Below are 16986 nucleotides of genomic sequence, written 5' to 3'. Positions count from 1 at the left end.
CCTCTGGTTTTATAAAACCCATTGTAATCACCTCATCTTATTTTGATTATATATGTAAACAGCCCATTTCCAAATAAAGTCACATTCCCTGGGGAATCAGGATTTTACCGCATCTTTTGGAGCACACAACTCAATCAGTCCATAACTGTAGCACGTTTAGCACATGGTTCAGTATTCATTTCTTTATGTTTCTTTCTCTGGCCTTAAGTTCTTTGTGAGCAGAGATGTTTGTTTTATCATCCTCGTATTCCCAGGCCTGAGGAGAGATGCTGATATGTCAGAGCTGCTCAGAGAAGTGTTTAAGTGAATGCGTTCAGATCCCAAGTCCTCCATGGGTTTACTTCTCTATTCAACCCCTACTTCCTCTCTCCTTGTGAGTTGCCAGCTGTCTTCTGAAATCCCACGTAGCCGAACTGGCCAATCTTATATTTTCTGGCTATTATCACCACCCTGAACCAGAACACTGCCATTTGTTCCCCAGACTTTAATAAAAGCCTTTGGAAAGTTCCTCAGCATTCTCTTCCAGCAGCTTTTAAATCCACTCTCTGAGTTACAGTTTGAGTAAACACCCCAAAATGTAAATCTCATATGCCATTTTACTACTTCAGATCTCTCTTCTCACCGCATGTGCGATAAAGTCTGACTTCTGAGTATGCCTTCTAATGTTCTTTTTTTTTTTTTTTTTTTTTTTTTTTTGGATTTTCGAGACAGGGTTTCTCTGTAGCTTTTGGTTCCTGTCCTGGAACTAGCTCATGTAGACCAGGCTGGCCTCGAACTCACAGAGATCCGCCTGCCTCTGCCTCCTGAGTGCTGGGATTAAAGGCGTGCGCCACCACCACCCGGCCCTTCTAATGTTCTTGACGGTCTGCGTAACATCTGTCTTTTTCAGCCCTTCTCAACTTCCATATACATATCATATCTATCTATGCCCAACAGCTTCCTTCTCAACAACATGTCCCCTTCCCAGTTTCATGTTCTCTCCTGTTGTACTTTTGTAACTCACTGATCCATTTAATGCAGCTTCCTGGAATAGTGACTGCTTTTTTTGGCTTGATCTGGTACAGGTCCTGTGTGAATAACTCTAACTGCAGTGAGCTCATGGGTGTCACAGCCAGGTCACGCCCAGCATTGCCGGCACTCTCCCCAACCTACAGTTCTTACACTCTCTTTTTTGTAGCTTTTTTTCCTCTCTTTCTCTGTGTAGCTTTGGAGCCTGTCTTGGAACTCACTCTGTAGACCAAGCTGGTCTCGAACTCACAGAGATCTGCCTGCCTCTGCCTCCCAAGTGCTGGGATTAAGGTGTGTGCCACCACCTCCTGGCCAGGATCTTCATTAATTGCAGGAGTTTCCTTTCTTTCTTTCTTTCTTTCTTTCTTTCTTTCTTTCTTTCTTTCTTTCTTTCTTTCTTCCTTCCTTCCTTCCTTCCTTCCTTCCTTTCTTTCTTTCTTTCTTTCTTTGGTTTTTCGAGACAGGGTTTCTCTGTGGTTTTGGAGCCTGTCCTGGAACTAGCTCTTGTAGACCAGGCTGGTCTCGAACTCACAGAGATCCGCCTGCCTCTGCCTCCCGAGTGCTGGGATTAAAGGCGTGTGCCACCACCGCCCGGCCTGCAGGAGTTTTCTTTAGCCAAGGTTGAAAGCCATGTTAATCTATGGGTGTGATGTAAAAGCTAGAAGCCAATTTGTTAACATAACCATTTGGTAAAATGGAAGTAGTAGGTTCCTCCCTTAGAACTATGACTTCCTGAGCCATGGGGCTTTTAGCAAAGTTTACAGTACTAGGCATGAATTTCTTTCTGTGGCCCAGACCTCAAAGCCAATCAGAAAGCAGTTGGTTTCCCCATAACTTCCATTTTACTGTGCACCAATGAGCACATTTTGTCTGGCAGGTTAGCAATGTAGAATTTAAATTTCACTTCTGAGTGATACTGTTGATGACTTTTCTCTCTCAGCTGTCTGGTCTGCTTATCACCTTTAAGAATTAGGAAAGCTGAGCTGGAGAGATGACTTAGAGGTTAAGAGCACTGGCTGCTCTTCTGGAGGTCATAAGTTCAATTCCCAGCATCCACATAGTGGCTCACAACTGTCTATAGTGAGATCTGGTGCCCTCTTCTGGCTTACAGGCATACATGTATATATAATATAGAACACTGTATATATAATAAATACATATTTTTTTAAAAGAGGAATTAAGAAAGCTATATAATATGCATTTATTATGATTACTATTATTAACGAAGAGCTTTGTATATACTATTTCCTCTTCCTGGAATGCCCTTTCTAGCTTGGCCTGGTTAACTTCTACGTATCTTTCGTATCTCAGCCTAGATGAGTGCCCTTCCCAGATTTAGTTGGATCCCCTTGTTGTTAGTATCCCAGGATAGGCTGTCTGTCTTCACATTCCTCTTTTGTAAATCTCATTACTTACATCGCTTGCTCAATGTCTGATTTTCCCGCCGCAGAGTCAGCGTCCGTGCTATTTTCATCTCTTTATTGTGAACATTCCTGACATTCGTGACGTTCAACATTTTTGTTGTTGTTTAAAGAATGGATGTATTGTCTAGCTGTTGTTTGTTCTTAAATTTGACCCTAACTTTGGGAAGCCCACTGTGACACAGTCTCTAGCAGTCAGAATATGTGGCTGTTTCATGTTTGACTGCTCAGAATTCTTGGCCTCTGTGGACTTTCCCCTCCCCAGCAGAACACCTGCCCTGGAGGAAGAAGCCTTCATAGGTTAAGGTAGGGATACCTTTGTTAGAAGACAGAACTTGTATACTGCTGGGATTAGAAAGGGGAATTCTGTACCGAATTCCCAGCTTTGCACAGAAGCAGGAGGAGGAACTCATTAGGTTATATACACTGTCTCATCACCATCATCATGATCACCACACACACACACACACACGAGTTGGGGTGGAGTTGAGACAGGGTCTACCCATGTAGCCTAGTCTGCCCAAGAGCCCCAGTCCTCTTGTATCTGCACATAGAGCACTGAGATTGTTGGTGCCACCACAGCCGACTTCCCACCAACTCTGCTGAGGGTGAAGAGTAGTCTGTGGGAACAGGAGTGAAGATGTGTTCCACCGTGACTATTCATTGTCTTATTTAGAAGTCTTCAGAATTTTCTTTAATTTTTTTCTATTTTTCCTTAAGGCAATAGCACATCAATGTTTTGTCAACCAAATTCTCGATATTCACTGAGAACTGACTTTGTTATATTGTGCTAGTTAAGTATTCTCTCTTTTTTCAGCAATACTTCCAGGGGTCTCCTTTGCTCAGGCTCTTGGCCATGGTGCCTGCATAAAAAAGTGGGCTGCTTTCTCGAGGAACCCACATGCTAGCTGGGAGGAAAACGCCTTCCGTCTTAATGTGTGTGTGTGTGATATATCATGGCAGACCCTGGGAGGAGGTCTGTGCAGTGTATAGAGTCGGCAGGCAAGGCAGGCAGAACGTCCGGTGGTTATTCAGGAGCGTGTACATTGCTATTCCTTGTCTAAGTTGTTGCATGGTCTCAGAGTCTGTGATTTCAACTCCAAATCTATTTTCTATATTAAAATGTCTTGAGATTTCCCATGTCTATCTTTCAATGACAAAGCTAAGGATAGATCTGGAGGCAGGTCTACTTGAATTGCCACTGGGGAATCATGTTTTAAGTTTCAGAAGGCTCCAGAAAAGAATATCTAAGTGCTCAGGTTAACCGATGTGATGGATGCAGCCCTTTACCGTGGTACCTGGCGGGAAGCAGAGTTTCAGAAGGCTCCAGAAAAGAATATCTAAGTGCTCAGGTTAACCGATGTGATGGATGCAGCCCTTTACCGTGGTACCTGGCGGGAAGCAGGGATGTTAGGGTTTTGTTGTCGTTTGTTTTGTATTGATGGTAACAAGAAATGTGTTTATATTGATATTTGTAAACCAAGAAATCATAAGTGAGGGTCACATTGAAATCAAGAACGCCCACTTGGGAGGGGAAAGGTATGCAGACAAAAGGCTCAGCAGGGTGAGTGAGCTTTCTGGAGCGAAGTGGCTTAGGCATTGACGACTTCATGATCCAGTCAAAGTGGCTGTAATTCTCTAAGTCCATGGAGTCCGTCTGGATGGGTCAAATAATATTCATCTGATATTACTCAAGCTCCCCAGCAAGGTGCTGTTCAATAGCCCTAAAACTTGATACTTTTGGCATATTCCATGTACCAATCTTATTCCTTTAGTAAAGAATTTTTCCTCTCAATTGCCCCTGCAGCTATTTTCACTTTTTATTTAATTTTACAATCATATAATTGCTTATTATTGATTTTTTCTTTTTCTTTTTTTTTTTTGATGTTCAGATCCAGCTTAGGGACTTGCTCATGCTTGGCAAGTCCTTTATCAGCTGAGTTGTATTCTTCAAGCCCTGATTTTTAAAGATATAATGTGATTTCTTTGTTTGAAGACAGTCTAAACGTCATAAAAACACAACACAAAGATTTCTTTAAAAAATGTATAAATTAGCAATTTATTGAGGTAAACTTATGTATTCCAAAAAAATAATCTGGCTATGTAACAGAATACTCAGATCAAATAGATTTTTATATTATAATTTCAAAACTATTACATATAATATTTCAAGTGACACTCATAAAAATTATAAATATTAATTATAAATTAACTTACAGTTTACATATTTAAATTATCAATAAATTAAGAAAATATTAAAATAGTGTCCCAACATTCATACTGTCAGTTCTTCGCAGAGAACAACATAAGGCAGATACCCGGCCGGCGACAGGTATGTTTGCCGATCACAGTGAGGGCCGTCCACAGATAGCGTGCTTAGGCGCAGCACACTAGTTTTGTCGAGTAACCCTCATGATGTTCTTTATGAACTCTTCAAGTGCTTTCAGGATAAGCTGGACGGTCTTGGTCCTTGGCCACTCCTTCTGCGACTCCAGCTTCTCCAGTAGGAGGGCCTTGGCAGTTGGGCTAGGCGTGACTGTTCTACTTAGATCCTTTACCTAGTCGGAGGAGGAGAGGAGAAAGACTGGTTAAATATTGCACACGTCTTTTGTTGTGGGGTGCTCTGAGATGTTCAACTTTAGACTGAATGAGACTAATTGGGTCCATCTGCCCTGACTCACCCAAGCTAGGGGAGGTGCTTTTGTTCCAGATTCCCCCGAGAGGGACCTATGCATAGCAATTCCATTCTCTTTTTTTCCTCAAGGTAATGATTAGCTTTTCAGTGGCAACAGAATCCTAACTTCCCCTTTACTGTTCTGTCTGCCACTAGAGAGTAAGCACGCAGAGGCCAACACCACCACCCTATTTGTCTGTTATCCAAAACAGTGCTGACATACACAGTATTGCTACTGAACGAAGAGGAGCCCATCGGTAAAGGTGGTTCAGTGGGTTCTAAAGCAAGTGCTTCCCTCTCACTTCCCATTCAGATTCTGTTGTGAGTCTCTTGGTGTGGTAGCATGAAGGAGGCTGGAAACCCCTCTCCATGGACCCACTGGCATGGGGATGACTAACGGGAAGGCTTGTCCCACCACTTGTGAGCCTGAAGTATAGCGGAATTGCAAGAGCAGGCAACTGTCTACAGAGGGAATCCCAGTCTCCCCCGCGGACCTTCTAAGTCAGACTCTGCTGGAACAAGACTCCACATGACTCCTGTGCACAGCCAACTAGGAAAAGCTCGGGTTTAAGGCAACTACAAGAGGCAGAAGCAGCCTTAGCATCAGGGCTGCATTCCGGGCCCTTCTTGCATCTGACTTGGCTCATCCACACTCTGAGCCATCAATCCTCTATTAAATCTACCATTTAATAGCTAGTGGCAGCCAGAAGCCCTTGATCATCTCCTTCCCTGCCTTTTCAGCCTTTGGCTACTTCTCTGCGCTAGGTCTCCGGTAGCAAGGCTGTCACTCACAGGGATTGATAATAGACTCGTGTTTGTGCCCTGTGATTTTTTTTTTATAATGGCTGTCTGCATAGGGCTGGGTATGCTTCCTTTTGTCTGTTATATTTTTCTTATCTCTTAAGCAGCTAGGTAAAATCTGTTTATTATCGTTTAAAGTAGTTATTTTCTTTGCAAAAGAGACCCCCCCCCAAAAAACCCCAAAGTGAATCAGAACAAGGTTCTACAATAGGAACGGTTGCTCAGACCCTCCGCCTTCCGAGGCTGTCTGTGGAAGCTGCTACAGCTCTGAGATGAGGCAGGGTGCATCCCCCCATCCCTTCCCCACACTGCATGAGAGAATGGGAAGCACTCACCTCTTGTTTGAGGATCTGAGTTAGGGTTTTGGTAGCACTCTGAATGACTCTGGCTTTGTCTTTCTTGTTATCTTGTACATTGTTCGTCACGAACTCCAAGTAGATCTGGTAGTCCAGAAGACCAGAGGTGATTTTCAATAGGCAAAGTTCCTATGAGTAGAATGGGAGGGAAAATTAGTTCTCTCTAGGAGACAGACTCGGTCCGAGAATGAGATTCCTGCTGCTCAGCATCTTTTCCCTTTGCCCCTCTAGAGAATCGGGTACCAGGCAGCATCAGCTGACCTCTCTTAACTAGCTGGACAACTAGAGGCACCGCTTAATATTTTCCCCAGGATCAAGAGTATGGCAGTGGGGATCCCCTTCTGGCCTGCCCTGCCTCTGCCCTCACTACTCTTCCTGTACTCTTGCTCATGTCTGTGCTGGCCCGAGACCTGCTTTTAAGGAATAATGAGAAATCCATGCAGGTTATCTCACTGGCTAGAGGAGGAGAGGTGTGGAGAAGGCTCTCAGTTAGGGAGAATGGGCTTGGATCATTCTAGGGGCAGCCAGAGAACGATCCCTGGACCTCTGTACTTGAGATGAGCTAGCTAAACTTGCTATGATTTCTAACATTTAACAGACGTGAAGAATCCAACAAAGGGGACTTTACCTACTCAATGGCAAAGTGCTTTTCAATCAAAGGTTTAAGTTACTTCCCTCATAATATTTACATAATATTCTTTCTATCTACTCCCCCATCTCTGTTGCCTGACTGGAGCTGTGTGTATGCAGGCACCACAGGCAAGAGAACTTGGGCTGAAAAGAAATGTGACAAACGCTTACCCGATTGTATCCGGTTTGTAAGCATCTGTCATTTCTTTGCATTGCTGGAAGCTCCAGATTGTTTTCTGACAAAGCATCGTCATTGGCCATACAATCAGGACTGTTATCACACAACTGCAAAAGAGTACAGAGCGCTCGCTTAGCTAGCACCACTAGAGGGCCAGGCCATGCTCTCCCACGGCCAGGAGACACGCTAAGAAAAAGGAAGCTACCCCCTCTCGGTGCCCGACCAAGCAGCCCAATAGAAAGAAATCCCCTAGGCTCAGTCTTCTAACTTCAGGTCTGTTACTCCGTCTTTAAGTAAAGAATTGTTAAAGTCCCCCTGTCCATTTATTTAGAGAATTCAATGATATAAACTGCCTGACACCTAGTAGGAACTTAGTAAATGACAGAAATTTTGATGATAATTGGGACAAATAAATTTCAGCCACAGAATATTCCATCTGGAAGGGCCTGTGCTATCATCTGTAACTCCATAATTTTACAGATAAGAGTCCTAAATAGTAGGGAACGTCCTCAAGATTACGAAGTTAGTTCTACACCCAAACCTAGAGTCTGGGCTCTTCTCTCTTGTGACTTTTTTTCTTTCTGTCAAGGAGAGTCAAAATACTTTGCATTTAAAAATGGAAGATACTTTAATCTAGGTAGATGTTGTTTGTTTGTTTTTGTTTTTTGAGACAAGGTTTCTCATTCTAGTCCTGGCTGTCCTAGAACTTGATATGTAGATCAGGCTGATCTCTAAGTCAGAGATCTTCCCGCCTCTGTCTCTCGAAAGCCGAAATTAGAGGCATGCACGGCTGTGCTTAGTCTAATCTAGTTGTTAGTTAGCTCTTTGTTGGGCTCTATATTTGCATCTTAGCTGGGTCGGCCCTGGAGAGTCCTCATCACTCAGTTTACATTCAACCAAAAAGCACTGCGACTGCACAAGCTAAAGATTCATCCATTCCCAAGAGTCTTCCAGAGTTCAAGGCAGAGACCTTACTCTTTGGTAAGGAAAAAGGAATCTCCACCCAAGAAACAACTGCTAAGTGCGGCTGAGAATGGCCCACTGTGAAATTTAGAGATGCAGCTACATTCTGTATTCCCAGACAGGGAAGGACCCCTGAGAGCAGCAAAGAGAAGAGATAGTGAACACAGTGTAGTGTGATCTTTAACCTCAAATTCTAAGTGCCCTAGAACCCGGCAGAGAATTCCCAACTCAGGAGCAAAGAGAATGGATGAACGCCCACACTGGGCCTTCATCACTTTCACACAGCCTACCCACCTCTTTTCTCATTTCGAAGACTTCCCTGAGGATGTAACTAATCAGGCCTCCGAGTTGTTGCGAGGTGGTGTGTACTGGTCTGTTGGGGGTGGTGTCCTCTGTGTAGTCTCCTCTCCGGACTTGTGAGGTAGGGAGGGCAGTGGCCGTCGCCAGCATCAGCCCCAGGACGGCAAGTGGATGGAAGTCTCCTGTGTGGAGGGAAGGGAAAGCAGCAATGAGCAGATAGCACAGCTGGGAGGCTGCTCCTGGCTGCTGGCCAGCCCGCAACCCTCGCTCTCGGCCACACGCTTCTCTCTCACACCGCTCAATAGCTCCACCAGAGGGCGAGGAATTGCCTTCACTTACTTGCGGAGAGGAACTTCATAGCTGTTCCTGGAGGGCAGATAGAGTTGTCTTTCGTTCCTGGTGGGCTCGAGAGCAGAATGAGCTACAGACATCCTCAGTCTCATATTTATTGGGAGTCGACTCTCTAATTTTGAGACTCATGGGAAAATCCCACATTTGATAAAAATCTTTGTTGGAGGGTGGGGGCGGGGCCAGAGTGGGTGGGGCTGATTGGAAACCTTATTAAGATTGCACAATGACGTCGTAAGCATCGAAAGAATCACAACTTGGGGGCGGGGGGGGGGTTGCGTGTGCTTAAGTCATCCTTGAGGCTAGCCCTTCTTAGCCTGATCATTCTTTACTTTCTTCTAAAAAAAGTGACTCAGCACTCTAGCATGAATTGAGAAAAAGAAACACCAAACACACTGTTTTATAAGGAGAAGAAGAAGTAAGAACTGATGTGATTAAGCACACACACTCGAGTTACTAGGAAAGAGGCTAGCATTTAGTGTCTTACTTCTTTATGTTTGTAAGAACCTAAGATGTTCTGACCTGAGTTTCTTCAGATCATGCAAAGCCCCCCTGCCCCAACCTGGCTTATACAGACAGTAATAACGCCTGGCGCACAGTGCTTGTGCGTCCTGGATCTCGTCAGGACCTCATGTTCCCAAATGGTTTGTTCACCTCCAGATTTTGTGCAGTTGTTTCTTAGGAGTCCCAGGTGGAGCCTGGGTGAAATAGAGAGATATCTCCTGTGTGCCACCAAGGACTGCTAGTTTCCCCTCACATCCAGCCTCTCCTCTGCTTTCTCTCTGGCGGCCTCTTGGGTATCTTCCTGCTAAGACTGTTAGTCTCTGTGTAACAGAGCTGCTCTTATCTCTTAGTGCTGACCCCACTGCTCCCAGAACACCCCAAACATGTGATAGTGTAATCCTACTGTCCCAGGTCACCCCCAGGAGGCTCAAAGGTCTGACGCAGTCCTCAAGTTGTTGAAGTCTCCTTAGTTCAGGATACATGAAGGATACAGAGATCAAGGAAGGACCTATGGCATCTTAGCTGGCTTGTGTTTGAACTCCCCTTTTCTGAATGTCTTTATTGAATCCGAAGGGGCATGGCTCACTCTGAGTGACCCTCCAATGCCAGGTCTTCTAGACAGGGTTAAGCTTAAACGGACTCCTTCTTCCCTTTGGTTGATTTCTTCTCCAGGAGGGTCCCTGGTCTTCTGGCCACCCATCGCCAGATACCTAGATAGCATTCAGGATGGCTCCAGTCTGAAAGTAGGTTCTCTGTAAGAACCCCAGATCACTCACAGCATACGCTCTCAGCATCGCAGTCAGCTTCTCTCCTTTGCAAAGATTGCTTGAAGATTCTTACAGCAGTGACCTTTGCAAAGACAGTTAAAGATCGGTGGATTTACTCTCCGGTTTGTATACATAAAATGCTAGGTCTGCTGGTTGAAAGAAGTGAGGTCATCTGTTCTTTTACTGTTTGAGGCACCAGTCCTGGAAGGAGTAGGGGCTTTTAGTTTGAAAATGAAAATAGGGGAAGAAGGCAGGTTGGTTTCACTTTTATTGCTTTAGAGACTTAAAGACATCTGAACCAGCCATCCTGCACTGAAGGAAGCCACTTCCCCAGCTCCCCGCCACCCCAGCTCCCTGCCATCCCATCTCCCTGCCACCCCAGGTCCCCTCCACCCCATCTCCCCGCCACCCCAGCTCCCCGCCACCCAGCCACCCCGTCTCCCCGCCACCCCGTTTCCCCGCCACCCCATCTTTCTGCCATCCCAGCTCCCTGCCATCCCAGCTCCCTGCCATCCCAGCTCCCTGCCACCCCAGCTCCCTGCCATCCCAGCTCCCTGCACCCCAGGTCCCCTCCACCCCATCTCCTCGCCACCCCAGCTCCCCGCCACCCAGCCACCCCATCTCCCCACCACCCCGTCTCCCCGCCACCCCATCTTTCTGCCATCCCAGCTCCCTGCCATCCCAGCTCCCTGCCATCCCAGCTCCCTGCCATCCCAGCTCCCTGCACCCCAGCTCCCTGCCATCCCAGCTCCCTGCACCCCAGCTCCCTGCCATCCCAGCTCCCTGCACCCCAGCTCCCTGCCATCCCAGCTCCCTGCACCCCAGCTCCCTGCCATCCCAGCTCCCTGCCATCCCATCTCCCTGCCATCCCAGCTCCCTGCCATCCCAGCTCCCTGCACCCCAGCTCCCTGCCATCCCAGCTCCCTGCACCCCAGCTCCCTGCCACCCCAGCTCCCTGCCACCCCAGCTCCCTGCCACCCCAGCTCCCTGCACCCCAGCTCCCTGCCATCCCATCTCCCCGCCACCCCAGGTCCCCTCCACCCCAGCTCCCTGCCACCCCAGCTCCCTGCCACCCCAGCTCCCTGCACCCCAGCTCCCTGCCATCCCATCTCCCCGCCACCCCAGGTCCCCTCCACCCCAGCTCCCTGCCACCCCAGATCCCTGCCACCCCAGCTCCCTGCCACCCCAGCTCCCTGCCACCCCAGGTCCCCTCCACCCCAGCTCCCTGCCACCCCAGCTCCCTGCCATCTGCTATCTTAGACCTTTGTAGCATGGATTTTTTTAAATGACTCAATAAATTTGAGACTGTTATAGTTACAAAAACATTAAGATTTCTCTTTTCAATAAAAAGGTGTTTTTAAATGAGCACCCATCCGAGATAAAATGTTCAAACAAGACAATAAGAAGTAAGAATCCCACAGGCAGTGCCTAATCGCTGGTAGTTTTAGTGGGACTCTTGTCAGCCTAGTCTGCAAGAGGTTTTTTTTTCAGCTTGTATATTTATACATATATATTATACATATTTATGTATAAAATATATACTTATACATGCATACACATGTAGATACACATGTATGTTAATGGCCTGGATGCTGTCTTCATAGCTTTTCATGGAGGTGCGCATGGAGCCCACAGGCTTTTGAATAACAGTCTGTGTTTGAAGTCCAGCTCTGCCATTTGCTAGCTATTTGACACTGTCTGAGTTACCCCAAGATCTGCCTTCTTGTTTATTGACTCTGTAATACGAGAGTAATACTAGAGCATCATTTACAGAGCTGCTATGAAGTTAAATGAGCGAGAGTAAGCACTGAGTCTATAATTTTCAAGAGCTGGAACATCTCCCTCCGGGAGCCCTTCCTGCATGACTGTCAGTTCCCCTGGGCCTTGCCTGTGAGTTTACTACGGAGACCGGAGAGCGAGCTTACTGTGCCCGGGCTGAGTCAGCCTCCTAAACATTTCCCCTGAAGAAATGCGATGGCCGGTGTTATTGAAGATCTGTTATGGGGAGCTGGAGAGATGGCTCAGAACTTAAGAGCATTTACTGCCCTTTCAAGAGGACTTGGGTTCCATTTCCAGCATTTCCATGGTGGCTCTGAACCATCTGTAACTCTAGTTCCAGAGGATCTGATGCCCTCTTTTGGCCTCAGTGGGCACTGAACTCACACGATGCACATTAGACAAAGCTGTGCTCAGACAAGGTCCCTTGGTTTAGACAGTCATCCAGTTTTGCCTTCTGCTAAGTGTTTTTATGTCAGAAGTCACAGCGCATGCTTGTCTTTGCCCTTCACATTTCTGAGCACGGATCTCAAGCACAAATGTTCCTAACAACTGCAGTGCTTGTGCTTTTGGCTGTCGACAAAAGACACGGTGTGAGGGTTGGAAGGCAAGGTGATTCTGTCGTGTCCCTCCGTATGACACCAGCTTGGATCTTTATTAGTGTCAATGTCTTTGACTGTCATCTGCTTGTGGGAGAAATGGGCTCTCCCTAAACTAAAGCATTAGTACAGTAACTCTCAACCCTCTTTCTACCATCATAGATTCTTTCCTCTGTGTCTTATTGAGTTTCCCACTTGAAGAACTCATTTTTCCAGTCCCATAAAAGTGTTTTTTGGAGCTTGTTCTGGAACTCACTCTGTAGACCAGGCTGGCCTTGAACTCACAAGATCTACCTGCCTCTGCCTCCCCAGTGCTGGGATTAAAGGTGTGAGCCACCATCACTTGGCACCCTCCACACTCTTTTTTTTATTTTTTTTTTGAGTTCATCCAACAAGAAGCCATAACTTTATTAGTGATAGAAACAGTACAAATTTCAAACCAAGCTGCAGTTCCACCTTTGAAACACCAAAAAGGGGGGAGGGGATGGGGAGTGTCCTCTCCGTCAAATAGTTACATTGTTAATTCCACAATAGCATTTACAATATCATTACTGTTGTTTTTCAGGGCTCCGACTGCCTTTGCTCTGGACACATTCGCCTGTGACATGACCAATTCTATGTCCTTAACTTCCACACCTGTCTCATCAACCTCTTCCTCCTCACTCTCCTCTTGTACTGTCGGAGTCTGAGTATTTGCTTGAATGTTTGAAACAGCTTCACCTTGAACTTTGAACTTCTCAGCAGCTGCTAACTGTGCTTGCAGAGACACATCTTCAATCTTGGCTTCTCCAAATACGATGTAGGTGTCTGAAGCCAGGCTCTTGTAGACATCTGGTTTGGTGATGACGAAGAGGATATTTTTAGATTTCTGGATAGTGACTCTAGTAACCCCTGTAACCTGCTGAAGACCCAGCTTGGACATAGCCTTCCGTGCTTTCTTTTCACTCCGGCTCTGCTTTGCTTTACTGACTGGTTCTTCGTCAATTTCAGCTGCTGCCGCCAGCTGGGCTTGTTGTGTAGCTGTCTGTGTGGAGTCTTGTTCCTCGAGCTCTGGTACTGATTCATCGCTGTCAGACTCTGTTCCCGACCCTGTCTCAGCCTGGGGCTGTGGCAACTCCTGCTCTGTGGCAGGGATGGTTTCTGTGGCTTTGCCAGGCATTTTGTGCGGAGGACGCGGAACCAAGATGGCGGCGGAAAGAGCCCTCCACACTCTTAAACTGTGGCAAGTAATGTGCTCTTGGGCTAGGGTTGGAGATGGGTGGGTCTGTGATTTAACTAAAGGGAATATATTTTTATTTATTTAAACTTTTTTTCCTAATTCTCACTCCCTCCACAGGCTCTCCCCCCACCCCCTCCAATCCTAAGAGAGGGCCATGCACCCTGCCCTGTGTAAAGTCCCAGGCCCTCCCTACTACATCTTGGTTGAGCAAGGTTTACATCCATAGGAATAGGATCCCAAGAAGCCAGTACATACAGTAGAGACAAATCCCAGTGTCACTATCAGTGGCCCCCCAGTCAGTGCAACATCTTAAAGAGAAAAGAGAAGTCACTGGTACTAGGCAGTGTGGTTGCTTTTAGAATGTAGTTTCATTTAGCATCAGGCAGAGGATGTTTGCGAAGTGAAACAATGGGGTAATTTAACAGCTTCTTTTGGAGGAGAGGCTCTGGGAAATGTATTGTATTGGGTAAGAGTATTGCTGTTACTTGGAGAGAAAATATTAGGGAGACATGTTGTGTCTGTTTGGAAGGCACTGGCTGATTCTGAAGGGCAGTCAGGCTAACTACCCTAAGCTGTTGACAGCTGCCAACCAGTTCAGTCTCAGTTCTGGCTTTACAGCCTCAGTTCCAATACCCCAATCCTAGTGTAGCTAGCTCCTAACAACTTCTTGGTCTGGCCTTAGATTTCCTAATGCCAAGCTAAATGCACCTCTGCCAGGCTGTTTCTCTCTCTCTCTCTCTCTCTCTCTCTCTCTCTCTCTCTCTCTCTCTCTCTCTCTTTTGCCCTTGTTATTTTGCTATGCATGGAGATACCTTATCCCTGGAAAAGTGGGATATTCCAGGCATTTTAGGAGTGGCTCTGTGAATAATAAGGAAGTCTTCCCCTGCCTAGGTGCCTGCTGCACCTGCGTCTCTTCTCTAGATATACTAGGACAAGTATTCTGAGCCCAACATGTTGATAAACCAGCCTCTCTGAAACCGGTTCAGTGATAAGAAATCCCTGTGTGCTCGTGAACTCTCCCCAAGGCAGGAAGATCCCCCAGGCAGAGTTTCTCTGCTGGCTTCTCTCTGTGGGGTGGGTTTTCAGTGGTTGCTGCTTGTGCTTCGAAATTAGGCAACTTCAGTTTAGAGAAACCAGTTAATTTATTCTGGCAAGTCACTTAAACCACTCTTGGCTTCTCCAAAGATCTCAGTTCTCTGAGTTCAGTGTCATGGGCAGAAACTAAGCATGCAAAGCATCAGCTTTCCCTCCACTCCTTCCCTCCAAGTTAAGGCACTGAGAGCGCATCTGAAAGCATCACATGCTGTGTCAGGTTCAGGGGATTCTTTTGGCCTGCTTGTGATGTGTTTCACCTCCCTGCCCTGCCCTTTTGAGCCAGTTGCTAACAAGAGAATGTCTTAGTTCCTCAGAATAAAGTCTCTTCTGTATTCTTGCAAGCTGGGTTCACAGAGGGAGGAAAGATCTTTCTAATCTTCGTAGTGGAAACGTTTCCACAAAATACTTTGGGTGTGTGAAGCACTCTCCACTTCTGAGACACACTGGGCTCATTGCTCTGAAGCAAATCCACCTGGATTGATTTAAAGTGTTGCAGAAGAATTCAGATCCCGGTAAGCTGGTCAAGGTCAAACAATAATATGTTAAAAGTACTGAATTCTTTCTGTGTATCTTGCTTGCTCTGTGTATATGTTCTCTCTCTCTCTCTCTCTCTCTCTCTCTCTCTCTCTCTCTCTCTGTGTGTGTGTGTGTGTGTGTGTGTGTGTTTGTGTGTGTGTTGTGTGTGTGTGTAAGGGGGAGTAAGAGGGAGGGAGAGATAGATAGATAGATGGATAAGTATATAGATAGATAGACAGACAGACAAGATAGATAGACAGACAGACAGATAAAAAGTCCTTGACCCACAGACCTACTGTTGTCACAGCTCTACAGTGCTGTCCCTTTTTTGCTGGGTAATCTTGTGATTTGAAGTATCCAAGGAGACTGGGCTATAGTCTGCTGTCACTGATCTGCCAGATCTGTGGCTTCTCCACATCCGGGCATATCTGGGTTCTTGTGGGGTGACTTATCTAGATCCCTTGACCAGGAGACCACATTACTTCCCTGTAGGTAAAAGTCAGATGGATGAGAGGCAGTGAGTGATAGGAGAGAGAGTTTGGCTTTTTTTCTAGTCAACTTCACAAGGGATCACAATGCCTGGAAATAGAAAACAGCTGTTTTTGGGGTCAACAGCTGCTGGTTGAATCAGATTCTCCCATTCCTTAGTAACAACAGTATATATACCTTATGTATACTTCTCTATGATTAGCTTGTCCATCACAGGTCGAGGGAAGCTGGTAAGGGACCCAGGTGTGTAGCCTTGGGCAGGGTGTGCTCAGAAGGAGACTCAGGCCCAGGACCGTTCTGTCAGATATTATATATCTGCACTTTTGGCCAGGCTCGTGAGGATCTGAATAGTCTTACTGAATAAGTGGGAATGCAGGATTCAGAATGAGGTTGCAAATCTTTTCACTGAATGTAGGTTCCCCCAAATTGGTTTTGTCTTTTTACTACATTACCAAACACTTGGGTTCTTATGTTTTAGGGATACATCTGTTTGCAGATGTGAACATTGAGATGATGACAAACAGGAAGGTGTCAGGGCAGGGTATTTATTTTCCCACCTCAGTCCTCCATAGAACATCATCTCCACATTCTTCCACTGCTCCAGCAGTCTGCCTGTGCTCTGAGATTCTGCAGCTCTCTGCTAGCCACGCTCACAACATCAAGGGCTGTAGCTGGAGACGTCCTCAGAGTTGAGAAATAATTCTCAAATGTTGAGAAGCCTGATGCTATCATTTGGGTCCCACCCAGAGAAGAGTCATTTCAGCTGATTAGGATGTTTTCCATTTTTACACGGCCAGGATCTTGGTGGCCTTAGGCAAAATAAACCAATCCAAGAGAACACCAGTGCAATGAATATCACCTTTTCTGTAATTGTACAGATAGTTGTTGATATTGATCCTCTTGCCTCAGGTTTTCTGAAAAGCAGGGGTTACAAATTTGTGCCACTAGGCTTGCCTTTTCTTTCTTTCTTTTTTTCTTCTTTCTTTCTTTCTTTCTTTCTTTCTTTCTTTCTTTCTTTCTTTCTTTCTTTCTCTTATATTTCTCTGCATGTACATCAGTGAGTAACTCTCTAGTTGGAGTCCAGGAGGGAGGCATCAAGTGAAGTTTATAGATACTCACTGTTCATGAGACACAAAGAATACATTCTTATCTTAGTAGTGATTAGATGTAGTGAAAATTACCACTGGTTTCCAGGGGTTAACTTATTGTCTGTTCATGGAGTAATGGCATGTCTAAATTATTAAGTTGTGCTGGTTGTTTGGCATCATGCACACTTTATAGCTGGACTCAATGCTTGCTTTTCAGCTAGTCTGGAACACAGCCAACGGTGGCCATTACTAGT

The 16986-nt window shown here is 46.0% G+C and overlaps 1 protein-coding gene and 1 pseudogene across 1 annotated transcript; both read right to left on the bottom strand.

The window, feature by feature from the left end:
- Positions 1-4692: 4692 nt before the first annotated feature.
- On the bottom strand, positions 4693-8735 carry Il6 (interleukin 6). The gene is made up of 5 exons (XM_075955513.1): positions 8671-8735; positions 8326-8513; positions 7062-7175; positions 6240-6389; positions 4693-4987 (listed from the first exon to the last, which is right to left on the bottom strand). The coding sequence occupies exons 1-5, from the start codon at positions 8687-8689 to the stop codon at positions 4820-4822; spliced, it is 639 nt and encodes a 212-aa protein (XP_075811628.1). The 5' UTR covers positions 8690-8735; the 3' UTR covers positions 4693-4819.
- A 3977-nt stretch (positions 8736-12712) lies between these two features.
- On the bottom strand, positions 12713-13520 carry LOC142839444 (nascent polypeptide-associated complex subunit alpha pseudogene; annotated as a pseudogene).
- Positions 13521-16986: the final 3466 nt, after the last annotated feature.

This window comes from Microtus pennsylvanicus, chromosome 21, assembly GCF_037038515.1.
Source record: "Microtus pennsylvanicus isolate mMicPen1 chromosome 21, mMicPen1.hap1, whole genome shotgun sequence".
Taxonomy (NCBI): domain Eukaryota; kingdom Metazoa; phylum Chordata; class Mammalia; order Rodentia; family Cricetidae; genus Microtus; species Microtus pennsylvanicus.
The sequence above is the reverse complement of the archived record's forward strand: the minus strand, read 5'-3'. Positions and strand labels throughout refer to the sequence as shown.

Bases quoted from the DNA above. Each gene is read 5' to 3' on its own strand.
- Il6 (XM_075955513.1), bottom strand. The intron at 7,176-8,325 runs GTGGGTAGGCTG...ACTCTTTTGCAG, and splicing joins TCTTCGAAATGAGAAAAGAG to TTGTGTGATAACAGTCCTGA. The intron at 6,390-7,061 runs GTAAGCGTTTGT...TTCTACTCATAG, and splicing joins TACAAACCGGATACAATCGG to GAACTTTGCCTATTGAAAAT.